We start from the raw sequence: 26,668 nt of genomic DNA, 5'->3' as shown, positions 1-26,668 counted from the left end.
ACCCTATCTAGTTTTTTATTAGATAAAAATTCCACGTCAAAATTCCACCCAGCCTCAGGACCTGATTCAAATCCCCACTTTGCTACCAAGATTCACCTTAGTCAAGGTTCCACCAAGATCTCTCTTCTCTGATTTTTGGATGCTTTCCTTGTGCCTCTATAATGAATTATACTTTCATTATGATGCATGAGTTTTGATTGGAACACCTAGAGAAACTCTACTTATCCTTCAAGGCCAGCAGAAAGTTCTCCTTTATTTGAAGTCATCTCTGATCCCCCTAACCTACTAAGGTGGCTTATTAAGTTCTTTTTATGCTGATGGTAAATGTATGGTGCACATAGTCTGACCTGCATTAACTTACATGGTTAAAAAAGACTGGGGAGGGGACTAAACAGCTGTGAGCTCATGGAGGACTGAGGATATAATTTATCTTTTTCATCTTTGTCCCCCAGTACATAATATAGAAACTAGATCAGAGTTCCTAAGCCTGAGCACTGTTGACATTTGGGGCCAGATAAGTACTTGCAGGAGGCTGTCCTATACATTGTGGGCTACTTAGCAGTTTTCTTAACAATCAAAAGTCTGTCCAGACATTGCCAGGTATTCTCTGGGAGACAAAATAGCCCCAGTCAAGAACCATTGATCTAAACCATAGTGGAAATTAAATGTGTGTTGACTTGATGTGAGGAATTGTCAGGTTTTTTTCCCCATGTTAGCTCTTTTACATACCTAGCATTAAAAGGGAGTTCAACAAATTAAATGAATGAGTGGTTAAAATACCTTTCCTTGAGCCATTAAAAATAGAGTTTACAAGGAATGATATATATTCATCTATTCATGAGAGAGATGTGGTGGTATGTTGGTTAATGAGGTAAATGCTGGAGTTAGACTAGGTAGGTTTAAATCTAGATTGCATATGTTTCTATCCCAGCTCTCAGCTTCTTATCTCCATAACCTTGAGCAAGTCATTAAACATTGCAGCACCTTGATATCCTCATCATAAATGAATGATAAGGATATGAATAGTATTTACTTCAACAAGACTTTATGAAGATAACATGAGTTAAGTTACGCAAAGCACTTGGAACCATGCCTGACAAGTGTCGATTATTATTATGCTTTTGGCAAATTGAATACCTGCTATACTCTAGACATTTTACCATTGATATGGGGATTTAACTATGAATAAAAAGTTCAAGCTCTCATGGATCTTGCAATCCAAAAGGCAAGGGTGAAAATAATAGATAATAAAGCAGGGTAACTAACAGAATGGCAGGTCAGCCAGAGGAGGCTGCACGCAAGTCCCATGTGAGGCAGGGAAGCTATCTCAGGAGACAGTTAAAGGAAGAGTCAGGCTTTCGGGGAATAGTCCTGAGGCCAGGCCATGCTGGATGTGTTTAAGGGATGGCAAGGAGCACAGTGAAACTACATACTATGTAATTGTGGTGTTTTTTGTTTTTTTTTTTAAAAAGCAAAATTGTAAATTCCCTTTCAGGAAAAAAAAGCTAAGTAAATTTCAAAAGGCTACAGACAGAAACATGCTAGAAATTTAACAAATGTTTTCTTGGTGTGATGAACTATGGCTGATGCATTTTCTTTTTTCTTTTCCATAATACCAAAATCTTATGAATATGTATTGCTGTAATATTTCAAAACAAAAACAAAAACAAAAAGACTTTATCAATGCAAGTACTTGTAACTAAAATGGAGTTTCCATTTACACAGGATTATATTTTTCCTCTGTTTTGTAGCTGAAGTGTTAATATTTTTACTTTATTTAAATGTTCTAGTACATGCCTAACAAAATTATGTTGCAAAGTTTACTCTTAATTAGATTGTACTCAATATTTTGGCTAAAAAGTTTTTTCTGCCTATAAACTGAACACAGTTTAATCTTCCCAATTGATGGTTCGTAACACAGATATTTGTCTTTTGAAATTTCTTCACATCTTCTAAGGTGAAAGCTGTTCTCCATGTAACAAACTTCTCTTCAAATGAATACTCAGAGAAATACTGTGATAGTTCATTTACTGCTCTTTCAAAGTAGGCTTCTTATTCAAGACAGCAGCAAAAAATTGGTAGAAATGAAGTTACACATCTAGAAAACAAGTGATATTTGATATATTTTAATTTACGTTCACATATTTTTACTAAGTATATTTCTTAAATGCTATGCCTCAACTCTAACACAATTATATTTAGCATTGATACTTCTGCATTTTATAGTCATTAAAAAATGTATAATTGTGACCATTGTGTAACCATTGTGACCAACCTGTTGCCATCAGATTCCTTTCTCCTCTCTTTCTTTTTTTTTTTTAAGGTTTTATACCATAAGTGAGGGATAGGGAAGGAAAGTGGCTACTGGTGAATACAAAGTATAATTGTACATATTCTTATTTTGCACAAGAACAACAAAAAAACCTGCCAAAGTAAGATAGTCACCAAAAAGGTGGGTTGCTGTGTTTTATAAACCTAAATAACTGTATGTATTTTTGAAAATAAGCACCAAACATTATTTTAATAAATAACTGCTATATTCAATTCTTCATAACTACTTAATTTGAAGTTTTAGATAAAGAAAAGTTATATGTTATATTAACTATTATCAAATGTACTTATCTGAAGCATTCACATTTGCCCCTTTCTTCAGAAGAAATTCTACCATTTCTGCATTATTTTCAGTAATGGCAAGTAACAGTGGAGTATACCCATCCTGAAAAAATAATTTCAAAATGATTATTTAAAATATTGTACCAACCATTACATGCCTTTTAGGTTCAAGTTCAATTAAAAGATAAGTGTGCTGATAAGAAACCTCTGACTATACACTTCTCATTTTTAAGAGATTTTGATATGTTGCAAGATAACATTTCAAAGACCAAGAAAATAAATTGGAATTAAGCCAGCCAAAATATAAAATTAAAATTTCTACTTTAATTCAAATTGTGGACAAGAACTTAATTCAAACTGTGGACAAGAGCAGTCTGGAGTATTTAAGTGATGAGCACCTAGCACTTAATGGAAGTATTGGAAACCATCAGTTCACATTTCATAGTGTTGTTACAATTGGGTTCCATAGGGTTTCATTTAAATCTCTAAGGCTGGCACTTATTTTGGGCTGTATGTAGGTAAAATATTAGTGAACTAAAGTGTTAAGAAGCTTAAAAAATACCTATCAGTTATCCAAAATGTCTCAATAGAAGAGTAGAATTACTTCTAGTAAAATAAGTGATTTTCTAATTAAACCCTATTATCATTATTTATGAGCATATAAATAAAAATAGAAAAAAATGGAGGCTTTATGATTTTTAATCAATATCCATATATAGGATATCCACATGTAGGATATATATCAATATCTTTCATTTGATATAAGCCTTTGAACAGTTATATTGTAAAATATGATGTTGCTTTGGAGGTCAGGATTATTATCAAAAATGAAATAGAGACTTTTTAAAAAGGAAAACCTTATCTGCATTTAGTGATCTCATTCTCCTCTCCAATTTCATTTTGAAAAATTCATACTTTATATAACATTTGTTTCAACAGATGAATTACCTGCAATGAACAACTTCTTCCATTGCTTTCTAAAATGCAGTTTTATTTTTAATAGAACACTACCTTATTTTGAGCTTCCAGATTAGCACTATGCTGAAGCAGTTTTTCAACTAATGAGACATTTTGACCACAGACAGCATAATGAAGGGCCATCTAAATCCACCAGATTTGGGTCTGCACCATGGTCTAGAAGAATAGCAGCACAATTCTCCTTTTCACACAATACTGCCTGTCAATACAACCAAAATAGTTGAGTAACCAATTGACTACAAATGTTTAATACTATGTTTTAAAATATGAAATCCAACAAAAGTTAACTAGGAGAAGAAGTCAAACATATAAGAGTGGAAAAGAAAAAATCAACACACCTTAGTCAATGGAGATCTGTTTTCATCATCCCAGACATTTATTTTGCATTATTTCTCTGTTAAGAGAGATACAATATTTGAATATCCGTTAGCATAAGCCACATGCAAGGGTGTTCTGTATCAATATAATGAAACACAAAGCTAGAGATAAATCTTAGTTTGAAAGTAACTTAGTTACTTATAAACCCAAGAACATGCCAGACAATTTTTAAGATATTTGCTTCATTTACTTATTTATATTTAAACAAAATTTACAGTAATTAAATTACTTTTTACTGAATTTGAAAAGGTGTGCAAATACCTTGAAGATAATATAACTTAACTGATTTCACTTCAAGGAAAATTTAACTAGAAATGAGTTTAAAAATAAGTTTTTTCAAATGCCAAACTGGTGTCAGCCTTGGAAAGAATGATAAAATTAGACAGACAATAGAATTTAGAAATGATCTCCAAAACCTGAAATATATGTGACAGTTAACAGGAGGAAGGGACATTACCTACATTTGGATCTCCTATTCCATGGCCTGCCACCTCTGTTTGTGTATTTCTTTCTTTGCCCAGCTACTAATTGCATCTAAGAAACAAACACAAACGTGACCACCTCAGGACTCTTTAAGTTGCAGATATCAACCTAACTTTAAGTTATCAAAATAACTTGTATTAAAAGAGCCCTATTTTATGTAACCTCCAGAAACCAACTACAAATTCATGAAGTATGACAGGTACTAATTAACTTCATATCAACTTTGAGTTTTTAGCTTGAACTAGCCCTCAAGAAACTTTTTTTTTAAATCTATTAAGGTGATGTTATTATGCCCTTGTTTTTAGATAATTTTATAATACAGAGTCTATATATAGATAGCCAGGTCCTAAATAAGAGACTTTAGACACCACTTCCCCACTTCAGTTTAGGTCCTCAGAAGCATTTTATGGCTGTCTAAACAGACATGTTATTGACAGTAAGAGTAACAAAATGGTGGCCCACAAGGACTTGAAAATAAAGTAATTTTCAAAGAAGTAGACTAAAAAAATCTATACACAATGATACAACTTGTCATTTATGAGAGTAAATTAAGAAAATATAAAAATAGTTTTGAACAATTTGGAAATACTAGAGTTCCAATTAAGTTTACCTGAAGTAATCTGTAGAAAGCAAGAGTATAATATAACTACAATATGAAAAGCAGAAACCTAACCAATTATATTATTCTCTGTCCAAAGAAAGACTGATCAGAAAGAGAATAGTCAGCTTGGATGATAAAATGGAACCAGAAGTAATCCATGATTAATTAACATCCTCCATAGAAAAAAAAATCTGAATTTAAGGAACCTTTATTTCACAGTCACTGAAAAAGAATACTTTTTTGTAAGATAAAAATGATCATCAGACATCATAGTCTAGATATCCCTCAAAATTATCTCCTTTACTGTATTGTGGTTCCATCCTTACCATTCAAACTTCTGTTGACGAATTTGATTTCTTAGAAATCCCAATACAGGAAAATCTAGTCTTTTTGTTAACACCCACACTTAAAGATAAACTTCCTTGTGTAATAGGAAGTTTCTCAGTCCTCATCCCAAAATACACAGGGCCAAATAGCTTTAAGTCCACCTAAAGTAACTCCTTGCAGTAGCATAGCAAATTCTAGCAAACTTTTTGACCCATCTCCTTGATCACTACTAGTACACCTGTCTCGTGAATTTAGTCCTTAAGACTTTAGGAGCCTTTTATTCAACCTTTAGATCCAACTCTCCATCTAACTCCAGTTTTCTTTTTTCATTAAAAGACAAAATACAAAACAAACAAATCTGCTTTCTCTGAGAGAAAGTAAATGGCATCTGGGTAATTCCCAGCAGGTTTTCCAAAAGTGGCTGCTGCATACCTTTTAGATAATTTTGCTCTTCCAATTGAAGTCTAAACCCCACTGTTATAATTAAACCTGTTATAAAAACCTCAGAGTCCATCTATTTGCCCCAAGGAACATAGGAAATAGCTACAAATTTGATAAAGTAAAATCGCTATGAAAGTTTCTGCTTTCTAAGGAAGTACTGAGCAATAGAGCCCTGTGTCTTCTACACAAAATCTGAAAACGAGACTAACCTACCTTGGTGGGCATGAAACACTACACAGCTTACAATGTCACTTAAACTTTCAAGACAGTCTTATAAAGATTTTTACTTGGAATATTTGCCATCCTTTTAAATGAGCCACCCCAGTCTAAAAAGACAAAATGTCTTAAGAACATATGAATTTAACATTTGCCTTCATTTCAAGTCTTAGATTGAACTGTTCTTAAATTTCAGAACTCATAATTGGAGTATGCAGCAGATAATGTCTTTATTATGGCCATTTACCAAATGTTTACATATACAAAGTAAATGCCTCAAGGGCAATAGAAATTTTTTTCACCTAATGCCAAAATCAAAAACCATTCTGTTTTTTGAAACAGTTGAGTGCAAAATGTGTGTTTACAAATACCTTAGAGAAATACTTTAAAACCAAGAATATTTCTCCATTTCTCAAACATCCTTAACTTTTATCAACATATTATGTTTCCAATCTGTTAGTTTATATTGTTACTTAACTCATAGTACTTATTTTGCAGGACATTTAAACCCTTGTGAAGCCTAGAGCTGGTTCTTGGGCTTCAGGTTAGCTGGTATCATTTTGCTTCATTTGAGTTCTTTGCTCTCTCCCAGCCTGTCCCCTCTCTCATATACCTGTGGAAGAATTGTTAGCATAGACTGTGGGCAGGTGAAGAATTGTCAGGTCCTAGAAATCTCTAATTGAACTTTAGCAAAAGTCATGACTTGGATGGATGTCAAGAGTGGATCATTACCATGGAAGATGACATGAAAACTGTCATCTGTGAGACAGGGTGCAAGACCAACCTTCCGTTAGGTCATTAGCTGCAGTCTTCAATTAGGTCTCATCATGGAAACACCCTTTTTATTAACTGACTTTGTTGGGCTCTTCGTAACTTAAAATTCAGCCTAAGTGAAGAAGTAACCATGGAAGCTACCTCACACTAGATCATTAAATTATTTTCAACTCTAAGCTGGGCACTTTAGCTCTAATCTAGGTGTGAGCAATGTGGCTAGAAGTATTAGCTGAAAACTGAGCCTTCATCTATAGGCTAGATATAGATCTGAGGGAATTTTTATTGAAAGCCATAAAATTTAATTTTATAGCTGAAAGAGATATTAAGCATCTATTCTATTCATTTTCAAACTTCTTACGTACAATATTCTTGAAATAAAAAGTAAATAGAAGCCAATAAGCAAAGCACATTATCAGGGAGCTGCTCTAGTCTAATAAGAAGTAGCCTGTAGCAGGGCTTTACAGATCTTGGTTTGAAAAACACTAATTTAGTAAAATAGCTCTGATTTGACAGATAAGGAGAGTTACCGTCAAGGTCATACAAATGCAAAGCATGCCTCAACTTGAGATCTTTATTCCCAAAACAATATTTCTTCCTACTGGGCCACTATAGCCTCCAAAATAATCTGCTCACTATCTGTTACAGTATTTGCCCCATTCCCTCCTAATCAGATATTTCCACTTCTAGTATCATAATTTTTACTAGAAACCTATTTAGAATACTATTTCCATAAAGCCATTATTAATTGTACATATACTTAGTATCAGAGACCTTTAGCACAATGCTTCTAAAGTGAGTTTGTGGAACGTTCTATAAACATTACAATTCACCCTTCAGAAGTCTCCAGGGACCACTCTCTACCTACTTTTCCCTGCCCAAAACTTGTCCCTTCCTCAGAAATAGTGATTCTGAGTTTAAAATGTATCCTTTCAGATTTTCTCTCTCTCTCATTCTCAATCTCTCTTTTTACCTACACACACACTCAAATAGAATATACAGTTTGAGATTTTTTTTCACTTCTATTGTATAATTTATATACAAACATTAAGGGTAAATTTTGAGTTTTGACCAATATACAGTCAATCACCACCACAATCATGATGAAGAACATTTCCCTCACTCTGAAGTTCCCTCATTCCCCTTTACAATCTATCTCCTTCTCCCTCTCCCCATCTGAAACCCGTGGTAGCCATTAATTTGCTGTCTGTGGCTATACTTTTTCCTTTTCTAGAATTTCATATAAATGGGGTTACTTAATATATAGTCTTTCGTATCTGACTTCTTTCACTTAGCATGGTGTTTTTGAGGTTCACACTGTTATTGCATGTATCAGTAATTTGATTCCTTTTATTAATAAAAGATATCCTTTTATTGCTGCATAGTATCTTTACATCACTGTATGTAGGTATGTACTCATTAATCAAAAATATTTATTGTGCACTTACTATGACTGCACAGGTTCTAGGTGCTGAGAATACCACAGCAGCAAACAAAACAGACAAAAATACCTGCTCTTATGGATCATGCTAGCAGAAGAGGTACAGAAAAAACTTAAATACAAAGTATGGCAGACAGTATTAAATGCTAAAGAGAAAAATCAGGCAGGGAAGAATAGGGAATGCCAGTGAGGAGAGGGGTTACAGCTGTGGGTGGAGTAGCCAGGGAAGCCTCACTTCAGTTGACAAATAAACACCTAAAGGAAGTGAGAGAGCAAGTCATGTGTGTACCTGGGGGGAGAGCACTCCAGGCAGGGAGACCAGCAAGTCCAGAGGCTCTAAATACATTTCTGGCACTGCCATGAAGCACTAAGATGGCCAGCATAGCTGTTGAGTGAAATGGAGAATCGTAGGAGGTAAGATGAGAGAGAGAACAGGGATGGGGTGATGGTCATGTTGGGCGGCATGAGCCCCTGGGAGGCCTGGATTCTACCCCTGATGAGATGGAAAGCCAGTAGAAGTTGTTCAGGCAAGGAACGGCATCATTTTTTTTTTTGAGAGGGCATCTCTTATATTTATTGATCAAGTGGTTGTTAACAACAATAAAATTCTGTATAGGGGACTCAATGCACAATCATTAATCAACCCCAAGCCTAATTCTCAACAGTCTCCAATCTTCTAAAGCATAACGAACAAGTTCTTACATGGTGAACAAGTTCTTACATAGTGAATAAGTTCTTACATGGTGAACAGTGCAAGGGCAGTCATCACAGAAACTTTCTGTTTTGATCATGCATCATGAACTATAAACAATCAAGTCAGATATGATTATTCATTTGATTTTTATACTTGATTTATATGTGAATCCCACATTTCTCCCTTATTATTATTATTATTATTTTAAATAAAATGCTGAAGTGGTAGGTAGATGCAAGATAAAGGTAGAAAACATAATTTAGTGCTGTAAGAGGGCAAATGTAGATGATCAGATTTGCGCCTAAAGACTAAGTATTAATCCAAGCTAGACAAGGGCAACAAAACATCCATGGATGCAGAAGATTACTCTCAGAACAGGGGGGGGGTGAGGTTCTAAGCCTCACCTCTGTTGATCCCCAATTTCTCACCTGATGGCCCCCCTGCGACTGTGCCTGTCTTAGGTTGTTCCTCCCTAGAGGAATCTTACCCGTCTCTGGCTAACCAGTCATCTTCCGGGGCCACACAGGGAAATGTAAAGTTGGTAAGTGAGAGAGAAGCAATGGAATGGCATCATTTGACATACATTTTATAGGATCATTCTGGCTACTGTGTTGAGAAAAACTGAAAGATAAAAATAAAACTAGTTAGGAGGCCACTGCAGTAACTCTGGTTAAGACATGGTGGTGACTTCACTAGGATGGAAACTGCAGGTGGCAAGAAATGGTTGGATCTTAGATATATTTTGAAGGTGGAGCCAACAAGATGTGCTGTTGAGTCAGACGGAGGATGTGGAAGAATGAGAGAGGGAGACAATGACTCCAGAGTTTCTGGCCTAAGTGACTGAAAGGAAGAATTTGGCATTTAAAGGAAGAGAACAGCAGACCTGAGGAGGAATAGCAGGAACACAGTCTGGGGATGTTCGAGTTGTCTAGGCAGTGATGTAATGGAGCCAGTGGTTCCCACAGGCCAATTGTTCAATTTTCAGGAATTATTTAAACTAGTTGGCATCACACTGGTAGCTTGAAGTCAGGGCTTCTCTTCCCTTTGATGAACCCCAACTGCCACCCAAAAGCCTGGTGTTGAATATTTACCAGCAGACCACAGCCTGTTAGATAACCAGGTGGAAGTGTAGGCACATCTATCTATCCCTCTATCTATATACATACATATATATAAGTGTAGAATTCAGGGGAGAGGTCTAGCTGGAGATAAAACATTGGAAGGCATTGGAATATGTAGGTATTTGGAATATAGATATTTAAAACCAATCTCTCTTTACAGGAGAGTGAAGATTAAGAGAGAGAGAGAATCATTTCAAGGTCAGAGCCCTGATATTTACCAGTCTGGAAGAGGGGGGGAAACTAACAAGGAATCTGAAAAGAAGTATCCTGTGAAGTACGAGAAATGCCAGGTGAACCAAGCATCCTGAAAGGCAAGACAGTATTTCAAATACCATTGACATATGGCAAGGTGCTTGGCTGAGATGTCAGCCAAGTAAGACTGAGAATTGAGCACTAGATGAAGTCATGCTGAGATTCTCCATGACCTGGTACAGTAATTGAAGAGTGGCATAAGATAAAAGTCAGATAAACCAGATCACTCTGTTTTTTGTTAACAGATAAGGAGTTAAAACTGTCAGTAAGCTGACCCAAACCCTCTTTCAGCTCACAGCTTCCATTACCCAATTATGATGAAAGATGATGCTTTTCATACCCTGTGGCCTGAAAACTCCCCCAAAGATTTTTAAGGTAAGTACAAATTGTACATAGTTTCTGTTATTAATGCTAAACTCATTAACGTCTCCATTTCTTAATATATAAAATTAATTTTGTTTTGTCAGTCAGTGGTGGTTGCTAGGCTTTTTGATAATACTCTGCAATTGAAAAAAATTTCATAGATCCACATTAAAAAATTAATTGTATTGCTATCTCGAAGTCTTAAAATCTTAATAACTACTGCTCTGGGATATAGCCTCTACTTTTTTCCTATTAGTACATTAGTAATATGGTAAATCTTAGGTGGCTGGAGACAGTATATACTGAAGAAAAAACAGCAGAATGGGGAAAGGGTGGAGTGCCCGGTGGAGGTGAAGGCCACGGGAGGAGTGGGCGGAATCAGGGAGAACACAAATGCCCTCAAATATCCAAGTCAGCATTTTCAAAAATAAGAAGCTGCAAGCTGGGAGTATGATCCTCTGCCAGTGGTTGCCAGACCTGTCTGCTAAGGAGCCGGTGGGGTGCCCAGACCGGTCCTGTTTCTGGTTAGAGGACCTGGCAGCTCCATGTCCCTTCCACCTCGCCCTCCCTCCCTCTGGTCACCTGTGTTCTCTATCCAGCATGTTCACATCGTGTTTGTTGAGCTGAAGGTACATCTTCACCTTCTCCAAATCCCCTACTGAAGAAGCTTTGAGAAGTTTCTTTAAATCCTTATCTTGAAAGTTGTCGCCCAGCAGGGCCAGAGGACTCATACTGGCCCTGCCTCTGGGCAGGTGTGAGGATGGGCTGTGGGATTCATCCTTCCTTTGCCAGGATGCGCAAAGCTTCTTCACGGTGGTGCAGGAGGCAGTCCTTCAGTCAGACCAGAATGTCCCTGAGGCTCCTAATTGCCCCACATGCCCCTCTGGCCCGACACCTAGGCTCATGTGTTCCTCTGGCCAGGTCCTCACCCCTTCCTGAGTCCCAAAGCTGGCACAGGATCAGAAGTGAGCCGGAGCAATGGGCTGGGCCACCTGCCTGAGGCAACACACTGGCCCCTCAACTTGCCAGGCAACGCCCATGCCTCACACCCTTTCTGCTGGGATCGGGGAAGGGGGGTGGCAGACCCAGATTCTCACTTAAGATCGTAGCCTGACTACCACACTCTCCATCTTCCTATTAGATCAAGAGACTTTGGGTAGAAACCTAACAACTTTCTTAAAAACAATCCTTTCTGCTTCAAGGACAGACCTAATGGCTTGACTGCAAACTGAGATTACCCTCCTCATGGTGGAGATGGCTCTCCTCCAGTGATCTTGCCCTCCAGCCTACTCCAGCCTCTCACCAACATAGTTCACATGTTACACCCTGTCTTTAGCAATCACTGAATCCCTCCATAATCTCAATTGCAAAGGTACTTTTGAACACCACCTCTCATATACCATCTCACTTTCTCTCCTCACAAAACTCCAAAAATCTTTCCATTCATTGCACCTACAGTCCATTAATTCTGCCACCTTCCGCTGACCCTGACCAGCCCACTCTGTGTCCTCACTTACTTACTTAGATTAAATGACATGGCCCGTCATTAACATCAGTCCCATGCATACACTTTCAGTATGTTCACCCCCATTCCTTCCTTACTTGTCTGCCTAAACCACAGTCCCAGCTAAATCTGTAACCCCCTCTCTCAGCTTCTCTGTCCTGTGGCACTGAATGTGACTAAAGGAGAAAACAAAACAAAGCCATGCTGTTCCATCTCACTCTCAGTTCATAAAAATCGGCCTGAGGTGGATTAGTAAGCTTCCCAGCAATCCTTAGATATTTCCCAGATCCATTCAGATTCACACCTTCCTTGACTAATTTATGTATAATACCTCTTCAAACTCTGCTTGGCTGATGACTTGGTTTCCTAATCCAGAGAAAAAAGAATTAATCAGGAGAAATTGTACAGGCTCCTGGGACATCTACCCACCTACCTACACCTTGCCAAAAGAGTTTACCCTCTCTCCTGTTAACATTGGTGGTAGGTCCATGTTTCTAGCAAAGGCCAGCATTTCTCTCCTGTACTGCACCCCATCCTCTGTAGCCCACCTATGGACACTACCTCAGCAACTCCACTTCCTGCTTTCTCTTATGTCCTTAAAGTTTCCCCAAGACTAATTCTTATTATCATAAATACATGTCAGCATTTGTCCATCTTAAAAACAACCATGACATCTTCCTCTGAAACCATTGCTCATTTCTCTCCTTTACATCAAACTCCTTAGAATTGCCCATATCATCATTTTTCTCTACAATTTTTCTTCCTCTGTTCTCACTTAAAGCAATTCCCATCATTACCCTTTTATTCCTCTCACAATCAATACTGCTTTAAGTATGACTGACAAAGACTTCCATCATGTAAAATCCAGTTGTCATTTCTTAGTTTTCATGTTAATCAAGGAGCATTTTGACACAGGTTTCAAGGACCCTTGCTTGCTTCTTAAAACACTTCACTGGGCTTCTAAGACATCACACTCCCCGGTTTGATTCCTTCCTTTTTAACCAGTCCTTCTCAGTCTAGTTTGCTGAATTCTTCTTTATCTCCAATATTGGAGAACACCAGGATCAATCCATAAGTTTTTTTTCCCCCCAAATCTCTGGAATCATCCTTTGATCTTATCTTTTACACCTACATTTAAACTGCCAGAAAATCCTGTCAACTCTAACTACAAAATATATATAGAATCCATTTGATTTCTTCCCCTATCCATAGTCCAATCTGGGCAATTTCATTCAGTACCATGGCTTTAAATACCATTTATATGCTATCAACTCCAAAACTGGGAGTCCCAGTCCATCTCCATAGGAGACTTTAGTAGGCAGCTTCCTGGCCATGAGAGGGTTACCATGTGGCAGTACCAATCCCTATTCTACCCTTAGGGTGCTCCTAAGAGCAGAAATCTCAAAAGAACAATGACTAACACTCAAGGCATTCAAAAACTAAACCACTGGGTAGGGAAAGAAAGTAACAGAACTTCTTTGTACATTATTATAATTTCCTTTGAAAATGGTTATTTATGTCTGTGTGTTCTATAATTATATATCACTATACTGACACATGGGCTCACATATTTAGTATTGTACTTCTTATTTTTTGCTAATCCCATCAACTGGAGTTCACTATCCTGGAACTGTTGGGAGGCTTGAATTAGAAATGGGGCATTTACATGATGGAAAGTAGCAAGAACTATAAATCATGGCTCATTTTCAATAAAAAATATTCCTATTCTCAGCAATAAAGAAAACAGAAAATAGAAATTTAGAAAGAATAATTAACACCAACTGGTAAAGCATACAAGAAAGGTTTATAAAGGAAAATAAAACCTCTAACTGAATGTGACAGGGAAGTTTGTGTGCTTAAAGTTTTAAGTGGTTATTTTTCACATTTCTTTATTGTTAATATTTTACCTTCCTCTCTCATCAGTTCTCCTATTTATACCATTAATGTTAATATTTGTATATAAAATTCTCATAAAAGTTTAGTAGAAGAGAACTATTCTTAGGAAGTATAAGAATAGACATTTTACAAACTCAATGATCATATCTTGTTAGGATGGTTTCTTTGAATTAATTAAAAATAGGTCATTGCTTTTCTAAATTAAAGAATATAATTTTACTATGTTCTATAAATTTTACAAAGACTAGAATTAAGTCCTAATTTGTGAACACTGAAAATTAATACCAAAATCACAAGATATTCCAACATCAAAATTATTTTTGTTTCCTTTTAAAATAGTTCTCCAAGAGCATTTATCTATTCTTTCATTAATTCATCATCAAAAGTAAACTGAGCTCATCTGGGATCTTTACTCCTACCTCTCATGACTCTTCCTGCTATAAACAATTTCTGGCTGTTTCTGGTCTATGTGAATTGAGAAAAACAAAATTAAAGTGTTAGTACTAAGTGCCATTTAAAGGTTTCCCTCTCTTTCTTTGAAGTAAATAATTTCTGGATAATGGCAATTGTACTAGATGATCCTCTCAAGTTTCATTTATAGTAATGCTTATTAAATGCTAAGTTTAAGTCATTGGAAATGCCTGCTATACATACATTTCATAAAAAATTTCCTTTCGTGAGCTTAGATTATGCTATAATGACAGTTCACTGGTTCATTTACACTCCCACCCTTGTGGATCACTATTTTATACCTTCACTATCTACCTGTTTCCTACTGTGATGACCTTGTTCCATATTTCACTGAAAAGGAAAGCAACCAGAAGGGAACTTGCATGTTTGCAGGACCACACTGACCCACTTGCCCCCACCTTGTCCATCATTGTTCCTTCCTTCCGTTACTGTGGATGAAATGTCCCTACCCCTCATTAGGCCGGTCTCTCCACTTGGGAAACAGATCATCACCTCTTGACTTCTTAAGGATATTGCTCAATCATTTCTCCATTCCCTGACTCAAAATGATCCTTTTCCTCCCTTTATTCAATATATAATTTTCCAATGCTAAAAACAAAAAACAAACCTGCAGCTATTGTCCATATCTACCTTTCTTTAGTACAAAATTCTGACAACATTGTGTGGAGTGATTCTTACATTCACTCTTGAATTCACTTCTGCCAGGCTTCTGCCTCCTCTTCTTCAGGGGGTTGACGCCTGTTCTCCAAGACCACCCATGAGGGCCCACAAGTTTTACTAGTATGAGAAATAAGCATACAAACAGAAGGGTTATTGCTCGGCACCTCTAATGAGTTGCCCCCATCCTTTCTATTTGTACCGTCTCCTTTCCATTAGAAATTGCCTCAGTTCAGGCTTTTATTCAGGCTTCTGAATGATTGCTGAGCCTGTTTTCACTACTCTCTCTTGCCCATCCTCCACACCACTGCCAGCAGTAACTTTGATTAAACTCCCCAATAGATCTACACTGACTTCAAGTCAAAGTCTAAATGCTTAGCCTGATGTGACATGGACCAGTTACCCTAAACCATGTGACACATGTCCCCAGTGTAATCCGGAGGTAACAGAGCTAGCTTGCAGTATTTTTCGGATAATGCATTGAACTCCTGACATCTGCTCATCTTAGGGGACCAGGTTATGCCTGTCTCAGAAATCTTTTGAACAATTCTTACATAGATGTTTCTATCAAAACATAAATTACATGTGTCACTCTCCTTGCTCAAAACTCAGTTTCTTCACGGAGAAAAACTGAACATTTTAGAGTCCTAAAAGCTTTTCCATCATCTGTGTTTTAAGTGATTCATCACCTTTGAGCCACTCTGCTCCTGCCACACGAAATGGCAGTTCCTTCAAAGAACCAAATCACTTGTAACCTGAGAGCTTTCACAAATGCTGTTTTCTCTTCCTCTAATGCATTTTAGCTTCATTTTTGTACCATGATTGTCTTTTCACTAGTGTGTAAAAGAGTACATATGGTAAGTAATCATCTTTTCCTGGGGGAGAGAATTTGGGCTTAGATGACCCCAGGAGAGATGGCAATAGTCAGTTTAAAGTAAGACTTGAGCACTTTGTGTCTTGGCCCCCAAGCCAATGGCTGACAACCTCCAAATACAAATATACAATCTGCACCCCTTTCTCAATCCCCTGCCAACTGGAAAACCAGAGAGGACACTCAAAGCCAACTTTCAGGACCAAAAATTGAGATTTCAGCCAGTTTTATGGATGACCCACAGCAGAGTTGGTCCACATGCATACCAGTCTAGTGACTTCACAAGTCTGAGATGCCAGCTTGAACAACAGGGTTATAAAGCCTGTGCTTATGTTCTGCCCTGTGATTCCCTTCTCATGACCAAAAAAACTTTTAGATAGAATAACAAAATGAAAGCACAGAAGAGAGGGAGAACAGATGCCACCAAAGATGCCAAACAAATGAGAAACAGTAACAAAATCCAGACACCGAACTGAGAACAAATAGGCCGGGAACTCAACATGAAGAGAGCTGAGTTCAGACCCAACAATGACTTACTGTCATCAAGGACTCAACAAGCCGCTAGATGCAGACACGAGAAGTCTCATGGAAACTGCATCTGACTGAAATTGGGATCTGCAGTGATAGGCAATGTAAATCACATCTTGCTGCGTTGTTAAGAAAACTGTGGAAATAAATAAAACCCAAACGAGGATAAGCAGAGGCTATTCATTCAGATTTTGTAGCAAGGGAGTCAGCCGTCATCACTTACATTTGGCAGAGACTCAAAGGCAAGCAGGATAATGGGAAGACTGAATGAGAGGAAAAAAAAAGGAGTACTCAAATTTGATGAATAACTCATGACCTTGGACAGCAAATCTTTTTGAGTCAAGATGTCTTAGTGGAGGTGGAGGTGCTACAGACAGATACATGACAAGGACAAGAACTTGTTAATATCGTTTCCTGATATATCCACAGCCTCAAGCATAGTACCTGGCATGCAGTAATGACTTGACAAAAATGCCCCCAAGAAAATTCCAAAATCTTTTTTAGTTAGTGGACAGGCAGAAAAGGAAGCAGTGATCACTAGGAGGCAGCATCAATTCATGAAGACTAACTATGCCCAGGTCGTAGTCTCCCCCTCAACAGAGCAGAATGATCACATCAAACCATTTTACCAAATTTCACACAAATAGTCCCTGTAAACAAGGTGAAGAATAAAGACCTAAATATCTTGCAATTAAATGAATCTATAGCTGGTTGAAGGGGAGCATTATGCTGTTTAATGGATTGGTATCAACATGATTGGAGAGCTCTGCCTTGTCAACATTCTTTTCAGTCTTACATGTGAACAGAAAGTAATTTTTTTAAATCAAATGTGCCCATTACTTAAAAACAAGTAACAGCCTGAATTAAGAAAAAAGATCCAAAAATTAGTAAAATTTAAAACGAGTAAATTTATAAAATGGGGTAATAACTATGCCAAGTTTAGAATGGGAATGTCCCAGTTTACATGGTTTCATTTTCAAATTCCATGAGTCAATGATTGCCATAAAACAAATTTAATCTTTCTGTATATTTAAAACAATGTCAACATGTTGCACCTACCTTCCACTTAACCTGAAATCCTCATAATTTATATACTCATTTCTCAGATTCTGAGGCATAATTAGGAACTCATCCAGGCATATGACAAGTGCTAGGTCTCTTATTAATTCTACCACAGTTCCTTACTTAGCTATTCAGCAACTATTCCTTTTTGCTCCATTCCAGATCTACTGAACCAGTTGCTCTGAATCAGTGAGATTAGGGCCCAAGAATTTTTAAAGCATTTTGAGTAATTATGAGATGAAAATCACCAATAATGCACTTTGGGGAACTGCCTGAGATCATCTAAGTATTCTGTTCAACCAGGCTTCTGATGCATACTTGACAGCAGAGATTTCACGGTTATACTTTCTACTGATAGGCAGTATTATATAAGGAGTACAAACACCCGGTGGAACTAGAGCCTTGTTACTCACAACTCATATTTAGGGGATGATTTTTTCTGACATCGATCAGGAAAAAAAATACATCTTTAAGGCATTTTAGATTTCGGAGGGCGTACACATCATGTTAGGAACTCTTCAATGTGTGGGAGGGGGGATTATGGTACACTAGCTTATGTGTAATTTATGTCAAGTATGTTGGGAAAATATGACAACTTCATTTGTACTGCTAAAATACATTTCACTTAGCAATCTGTATTCCTTAACTGACTTTTGGAAAGAGTTTGCAAACTTAAAATTTGTTAAATAAATAAAGCTATTTTTTAAATAGATCATTTGGTTTACAGTCCCTAATTAAACTTGCCTGTTTTATTTATCCACTTTCCATTATTGAAAATTGCTGAATTGATTATAAAACCTAATACTACAAAGCCAAATATTTATGAATAGCCAATACTAGCTAACTTTCCTGTAATCCTCAGAGACAGTACTGAACATCAGAACATCAATCAATTTATTGTGGGTGATGGTGCTTGATGACCAATGAAGAAAACCATCTCAACAGTTCTTTCCTTATAAGTCTTGTTTCTGTCAGAGTGAAGATAAGCAAAAAAAATACCATGTCTAGTAAGTAATGTTTTAAATATTAAAATATACAAATGAAATCCACCTCAAAGCACTGAAAGGATCATTCCAGAATCACTTTTCAGAATTTAATACAATTGAGCCATCATCTCTTATTGAGATTGTATTATTTAAGCCAAAGGTCAGCAAACTATAGCCTGTGGGCCAAATCCAGCCTGCCACCTGTTACTGTAAATGAAGTTTAGTGGAACACAGACATGACTATTCATGTATGTATAATCTATGGCTGTTTTCATGCTATAACAGAGCTCAGTAGCCATGACAGAGACCATAAGGCCCTCAAAGCTTAAAATATTTACTATCTGCATCTTTATAAAAAAAGCTTGCCTAAACACTTTCATCTAAAAAAAAAAAAGGAAAACATTAATTCAAATTTTGTTTGAATTACAAGAACATAAATATTTTCTTATTCTCATCACAAAATTATACTCTTTGACCTGCACGAGTTGAGACTTTGTATACTAGCCTGGGTATGTAAACACTACTTCTTTGTTTCTATGGATTCTTTAAAAAGTGTGATTGACAAATTGCACAAAGAAATTTTAGAAAACAGCCTATTTATAGATGAGGAACATTATCTACTTAATTGATACATTCAAATTATCAACCAAATTGGCCTGTCCAGCTGTGAGATACCATGTTTACTTCTGTTGAAATCAGGTTACAGACCCAGGAGTCATGGGAAGCTGCCGCCTACAGGAGCAACGCATTGCCTCAGTATAAACTTAGTCTATGTATTTAACATTTATAAACAACAAATAACTTAATACTAGAAATACCCAAATTCTTAAAATTAAAGGCTAAGATGGCTTTTAAGACTATCAGCTTTTTCAGATACTACACAACTTTGTTAGCATTTTTCCTTTTCTCAACCAAACACATTTTACCCACACCTGTGAAGTGCTAGGAAGCAATCACCAGGGCAGTGTGATGACTGAGCATGCATGGTTCAGGTAATTGCAAAAGACAAGACTCACCTCCAGGGACATTCTTAAAAATCAGGGAAACACTACTGATGTATCAGTATAATATACTTGATTTACTAGCACAAGAATTTCAACTAATTTTTGATAAATATTAAAATATCAGAAATACTTTTTTCTAAAAGTTCTCTAAGTAATCATTAGAATTTGCACACTAACAGAGAAAATAAAACCAAGCTACCAAATCTATGATTTAGGCAAAAATAAATAAATTTCATGAAAATGTAGAAATATTTTAATTTACATCTCATAATACAATGAATCAATATGAAGTCAAAATCCACAATTACTCTCTCATAAAATTTCCATACATCATCCTCAGAATAGTCAGTTTCTGTACAAAGATTTACAGATGTCCAATGTATGTAGTTTTTCCTCAGTGTGCTACAGAGTTTAGAGGTTCTGCTCGAATATTCCCCAAATCAAGTGCAGAATCTGTCTCCTCATCAATTTCTCCAATGACTGCACTGTAATTATTTAAAGAAAAAAAAATCAGTTAAAACAATCTCATTTCTGGATAAAACTGAGAGGACATCATAAAAAGAATAAACTCCAGTTGATCCTTGAATAACATGGATTTGAACTGCATGGGTCCACTTATACCTGGATCATTTTTTAATATACTGGAAAATTTTTTGGAGATTTGCAACAATTTGGAAAAACATTTTCTTTTTTCCAGCTTACTTTATTGTAAGAATACAGTATATAATACATATAACTATATAACATACAAAATATGTTAATCCTCTTTATGATTTACATCATTTGTAATGCTTTCCAGTCAACGTGTAAGCTATTAATAGTTACATTTTTGGGGGAGTCAAAAGTCATCCATGGATTTTCAACTGTGCAGAAGGTCAAAGCCTATAACCCCCATATTGTTCAAGGGTCAACTATACTGAGGTGAAAAAAAAAATTTCATCAGGTAGTGAATTGCACATTTAAGCCACAAAATTCAAGAAATAACTTGAAATAATATTCGAGGGACCTATATTAAAGGACAGATTGCATTTAATATGACTGGATCATGGGTCTTCAAAAAGAAAAAGACACATATGATACATAGTACAAAACCCCAAAACTTCCAATTTTATTATTTCAACTTGATTCAGGGATTGCATGGGGATGAGGGGGTCACAAATCATTACTAAATAAGAATAACTTCAGTGAACTTAATCTATCAATGGTATATAATATCTATTAGTTTCCTTGTCATGATTTCTCCGTTTACTCAATTTAAATATAAGATCACCAAGTACAGTTCTTCTATGCAAAGTTAACAGTAGCAACAGGTACTTAGGTATCTAACAAATGATTCTTTGGTGTGATTGGCTAGGGTTAATGCCAGCAAATTTTTCCTTGATTCAACAATAACACATCATCTATAACATAATTCCATTAAAACTGTGCTAGGTAATCAAACCATGGCTCAGACTATGGGACAAGTATGAAAACATTATTCCATAAAAAACTGGTTGTTTATATTTGTTTGGTTTTAATGAGAGTAAATTCTACAGATAGAATTATAATAGACTTATAATACAGAATTTATCTAATTTTGCTTTAAACTATACAATGCCTTCAGTTCTCTGATAAATGGAAAGTACCAAACTCTGGGAGAATCCAAGATCTCAATTCCACCCTTAAAAATTTAGTATCATTTAAAATCCTCATGGAAGACAGCAGAGTGCTGGTAAATGTTTTAAAACCAGCTCTCCAAAGGAAAAGGGAGAGGCTGATACACACTGCTTACTGACACCCATAGTACAAATACTCCCACTATAGCCAATTTCAAGCTACAAAGAAGGTATCAATCAGCAGCTTGCAAAATTCCTGAAAATGTACCAATCTGCTTCTGTGAGCCAATTTGAAGCTGACTCTAGCACACCACTAGGCCTATAACAATATTAAATTTTTTTTATAAATTGAAGGTCAAAAACATGTTTTTGTTTTGTCTTTGTTTTTAAATTAAAGTAGGAGGAAGCAGAGCCCCAGTACAAACACTGTTGTTCTGGTAGTGGACTTTGGGCCACACCTGCTTTGCCTTCCTCTCTTCTTTATAAATTCACAACTAAAACTTACTCTATAGAATATCTTATAAACCCAATTTTGATTAAAGATCAAATAATTTATCCACATAAAGCTGATTTTCTTAAGATAAACAATGTAATGAATAACGTATTCCTTCATTTTGTGTCATCCTTGTCCCCCAAAATCTCACATGCTAATATATCTTTTGCTGCCTTCTAGCCATGTTTCCATTCTATATAATAGTACTTACCAGAAGACTGATTCAACAACCTCCTATCTTCTATAACTTCATATGTGACTATTACAAGTAATGGTACAATTAAGTAAAATTTTAAAATCAGTTCCTCAATCACACAAAGCAATTAAATACTTTTGAATTCACCAAATGAATACTTTCCAAGTATTCAATAGTCACACACATGGCTAGTACCCACCACAGTGGACAATGCAGACATACAATATTTCCATCATCCCCAGATGTTCTATCAGACAGTATTGATCAACACTGCTGTGAGGTTTCTTAAATTGCCACCACTAAAATGTTTCTTCTCAAACTATCATTTTGGTGTGTCACAACTTAACTGAGGCCAGAGCATAAACATCTTAAGTGTGGTAATTACACTAAAATGAAAAACTTAAGTAACAGATTAAGTACTTCTTTATAAATTCAGCTTGTGTTTTAGAGCATGAATTATTTAAAACTGTTCACACAAGAGATTTCAAAGACATTTTCAAACCTTAGCCTTGGACCGTAGGAGTAAACTTACGTTTCTCAGAAATTAGGGGTATTTTGGAAGAACATTTTAAGAAGCCTCTCTAATGAAATACTCATTGTAAGACAGGGCCCCTTCTGGACCCTATCCAGGCCACTTAACTATAAGAAATATGAACAAATCTCAGTAGATTTGCATTCCAAATAGCAAGGCAGTAAACCTATTGTATATTTAACCTGACTTAAAATAAGACATTTTACTTACACATTATCACCTCTTACGATGTATAACCCTAGTACCACTTGCTCTACTCCCTGTGAAGAGCTGAACACTCGTTCGTGGCTTTCATCCAAAATCAAATTAATGGTCTGGTCAAAACCTTTCAATGTTCCCTATAAAGAAAACATTCAAGAAAAAAAGACAAATATTCTGATTTACCTGAAAGTGTAAATTCAACCACACAATTTTAGCTGCTAGATAGTCGAAAAGAAGTACCTATTTCAAATACAAGTTCACTGTACATAGCATGTCTTCATAACCAACAGTATTCTTGGGCACAAAACTTACCTCTTGATTTTTTTTAAGAGAGGTAAAAATACACCATACATCTGACTAGCATGCAGAGTAGTTGAGTTACAAAGGGCACCTATGTACAAGTATATTTCCAAGGAAGTAGCATAAAAGTCCATGTAGTCCAGAAGCTAACACTGGATAGAAGCAAACTAAAACAAATGAAATTTAAGAGAAATACACACACACACACACACACACGTTCAGACAAATATGTATATATTCATATACACAATGTATATATATATAATCTCATACATATATGAACCATACCAGCTACAGCAATGTCAAATACCACTTCATGCTACATACTAGTACTAGACCCAAACACAATGTACATATTATCTCAAAAAAATCTTTACCCTTTGATGTAGATACTATAATCATTCCCACTTCAGTGAAGAAAAATTGAGGCACAGAGTTAAGTGATCACTCAAGGTTTCATGGGTAGAAAGTAGCAGCTAGATCTGAACCATGAAAGGCGAGCTTCAAAGCCAGACCACTGAACTACTACTACATTATACTCCTATACAAGCAAATATAATTTCCAGGAATTCAAATCTGTCCTATAAATATATACAAACTTCAACTGGTAGTAGCAGCTAACACTTAATGAGTACTTACTATTTGACAGATAGTGCTCTACGGGCCTCAAATGTATTTATTTATTTAATATTCCCAATAATCCAGTGAGGGAGATGTAAATATGACTGTTAATTATTAGAACCAGAACTCAAAGGAGATATTCAGAGAAAGGTTTTTGGAAGAATACTGGTTTTGAATAAAGGAAGACATTGGCTAACACAACAAAGTAACACAGATGCTAGGCAAGTTTCTGAACAAACAACTTTGGTTAAATTTCTCAACTGCTGTTCAACTGTTTCATGTTTTGAAAATCAAAATATATACAATCAGAATGAAATAAAGACAAAATAGTAACCTAGGATTTGGAAGAGAAACAAAATGTATTTACTAAACTGGTTAAAAAATAAGTCATCATATCCATACATAGTCTCTTGGTTTCATTTTATAAGTACCTTTTCAGTATATAGCTTCCCTTCTTTTATAAATTTAAATTGTTTCCAATTTATTATCTATCCCATTAACAAAATAGGAAAATTTAACTTGGAGTTTTCTCAACTTAAAATTGACTTGCAAATATTTGTTAATGTCAATAGGCTTTTCAAAGTGTTAAAATGAGATTAAAATACTTCAAACTGTCTTTATTTGAAAAAATACAGTGTGAGGTGCCTAAAAAAACATAGAGGAAGCAAGGCAACTCGAGTCAAATGTTTTAAATCCAAGTTTGGTTCTGCCACTTATTATCCTTGTGACTCTGGGGGAATGACTATTTCTGAGCTTGGTTTCTAACCTCGAGTACAGGGGTAATTCTTCACAAAGCTGAAGACAAAATGACAGAATACATATCAAGTGTGTGGAAAATGATACACTTTTAATAAATGGCAAAGTCTAACGCTTTGGTAATAGTCACTTAAGGACCCGCTGAGAAAAATTAGAAGGATTAAAAAGAAAAACAAAAATAACTACAGAATGGGAATGTAAGAGACTAAATTATATTAAATAATTAGAAAACAAAGAAAGCTTAGCAGCCTTAGCCTCAAAATTTTTTGAATGCAAGCAATCATATAATTATAAATGAAGAAATAATTAAGGAGCCAAAAATCTTGGGATGAAGCCCTCATATCAAGGAGAAAATCCAAGATTTTTCTGAAATTAAAAGGGGACACTGTAACAAAAGGACAAATGAAATGAATTTAGAGTAAATCATAATTTGTCCTAGATTAGACAGAAGTCACAAAACCTAAGAATATTCAAGGACTATTAATACCATACAAGCCTTAAATGTTCGTTATTCTATATATGTAGTATCTAAATCACTAAGTTTCTAAGAGGCATACACAAAATTTCAAAAAAATGGATTCATGTAGTGAATGTAGAGCATAAGGAAATAAAAAAATTAAAGAAAATAAACATAAAATACTAGAAGATAGCTGCTGACTAGGCTAGAAACTAGCTGAAGGAAGAATCTACTATTCATCCTAGTTCCTAGAAGCCTTATATGTAACTTACACTTAAAATTTATTAATGAAGAAAATATGGATCCACAGCTATTTATCAGAGTTGAATCTTAAGAAAAGTGCAACACAGGTGTACCCTGGTGCCCACGCATTAATTAGGGATCAGAGGTTCTATATAAAAATGTACAAGCAATAAGCCTACAAGAAAGCAGAGAATGAGTACACCAAATACTTACCACAATCATTCTCCCGTCAGAAGTAATAACAGCAACAGTTCCTGATAACTGAATCAAGGAATGCATTTCTCAGGGAATGAAAATGAAAACTGAATCTGATAAGGAAATGGTTTCAGTTACTAGGAAGATGACAGAATTAAGATACAGCTATTCAACATAGCCCCTACACTCACAACATAAAAACTTTGAAAGTTTCTAACTTCAATTATTTGTGATAACTGCACAATAAAAAGGGAGGAAAATAGAAAAAAGTCCCTTTCTGTATATGATCGGTGTATCCCGTCTCAAAACAGCTGGGATGTTTGATACTCTTTTTTACTCTGCAACCTGACTTTGAATAAGACATTCCCCCCCTTTCTTAGACCTGTTTCTTCATCTCTGTAACAAAAACTGGTTCCGTGCTAAATTGTTGAATGATATCAAACGTATTAAGATACTGTCTTCCAGAACCTGGCTTCTGGAATTCAAAAAAAAAAAAAATGCTACAGTCAATATCACAAGGTACCAATATGCTTGTATCAACAAAAGCCTTTAGTTTTCCACTTCCGTCTCAAATTTGCATAGGAGAGCAGTGTGGGGTTTCTGTCCTGAGACTTTAAAACGGTAACACTTGTACAGAGTACTTCATACGAGCTTTTAGTTATTTACCCTTCATGATGATCCATTACAACATCAAGCATTATTTTCATCCTATCAACATTAGACGTTAAGTGATAAATGGGGCTGAAATTCAATTTGTTCACCATCTTTAAAAGTTTTTGCCACCTCCGAACAATGAGCACAGCTTATGAATAAACAAGCACCTGGATTTACATCGTCGCCGCTAGGGCCTGTTCTTCGTTCATCCTATTCCCAAACTTGAACGTACAGGCCGTGGGGAAGTTACAAAGGTTAAGTCAACAGTCGACCAGAGACAGGGAAAAGGTCGGAATAATCACACTGGTTTGGGTTTTCTTTAGGTTAAAATTAAAAGGCGCCTCCGGCCCGCAGGGGAGACGGGCTCCCGTCCAGAGCGCGGGAGTGGCCGATCGCGGGTTCTGAACCCGACACCCAACCGCCCGCCGACCCAAACCCCCGGCCTCTCCCGCACCCGCCCTCTCCAGCGCGGACGCGGATCTCGCCACGGCTCGGCTAATGCTCGCGGCGGCCCCCAGAGAATACGGTTGATGTAGTTCTCCAAGGCGGACGTCATGATGCTCGGCCCGGCCGCCACGGGTAACAGCAGCAGCAACTGTAAGGGTAGCTAGAAACGCCCGCCAGGACCCGGCAGTGGCTTCCGCCGATTGGCGGGAGTAAGTATCGCGAGAGTTACCGCACCGTAGCGTCCGCGAGTTAGAGATTGAAAGAAATCGGCCCACCCTTCCCGAAAGGCAAAGCGGTGACGAGTTAGTGCACCTGCGCAG

The 26,668-nt window shown here is 36.4% G+C and overlaps 2 protein-coding genes across 2 annotated transcripts; both read right to left on the bottom strand.

Moving 5' to 3' along the window:
• Window positions 1-297: 297 nt before the first annotated feature.
• On the bottom strand, window positions 298-15,100 carry ANKRD7 (ankyrin repeat domain 7). Its single transcript, XM_036905676.2, is given in 5 exon segments — window positions 298-2,716; window positions 3,625-3,715; window positions 3,717-3,790; window positions 3,930-4,044; window positions 11,262-15,100. Coding segments are annotated over 5 exon segments (537 nt in total). The 5' UTR covers window positions 11,411-15,100; the 3' UTR covers window positions 298-2,608.
• A 4,788-nt stretch (window positions 15,101-19,888) lies between these two features.
• On the bottom strand, window positions 19,889-26,592 carry LSM8 (LSM8 homolog, U6 small nuclear RNA associated). Its single transcript, XM_036905677.2, has 4 exons — window positions 26,427-26,592; window positions 25,266-25,306; window positions 22,685-22,812; window positions 19,889-20,143 (listed from the first exon to the last, which is right to left on the bottom strand). The coding sequence occupies exons 1-4, from the start codon at window positions 26,455-26,457 to the stop codon at window positions 20,053-20,055; spliced, it is 291 nt and encodes a 96-aa protein (XP_036761572.1). The 5' UTR covers window positions 26,458-26,592; the 3' UTR covers window positions 19,889-20,052.
• Between the last annotated feature and the right edge of the window lie 76 nt (window positions 26,593-26,668).

The sequence above is a fragment of the Manis pentadactyla genome, chromosome 7 (assembly GCF_030020395.1).
Source record: "Manis pentadactyla isolate mManPen7 chromosome 7, mManPen7.hap1, whole genome shotgun sequence".
Classification (NCBI taxonomy): domain Eukaryota; kingdom Metazoa; phylum Chordata; class Mammalia; order Pholidota; family Manidae; genus Manis; species Manis pentadactyla.
This window is presented reverse-complemented; position numbering and strand designations above follow the sequence as displayed.

What these genes read in the sequence shown, in the direction of transcription:
- LSM8 (XM_036905677.2), bottom strand. Translation starts at nt 26,457, where the DNA reads ATGACGTCCGCCTTGGAGAACTACATCAACC. An exon ending in CTTGGAGAACTACATCAACC is followed by an intron (nt 25,307 to 26,426) that starts GTATTCTCTGGG and finishes TTCAGTTATCAG; the next exon opens with GAACTGTTGCTGTTATTACT. An exon ending in ATCGTAAGAGGTGATAATGT is followed by an intron (nt 20,144 to 22,684) that starts GTAAGTAAAATG and finishes AAATAATTACAG; the next exon opens with TGCAGTCATTGGAGAAATTG.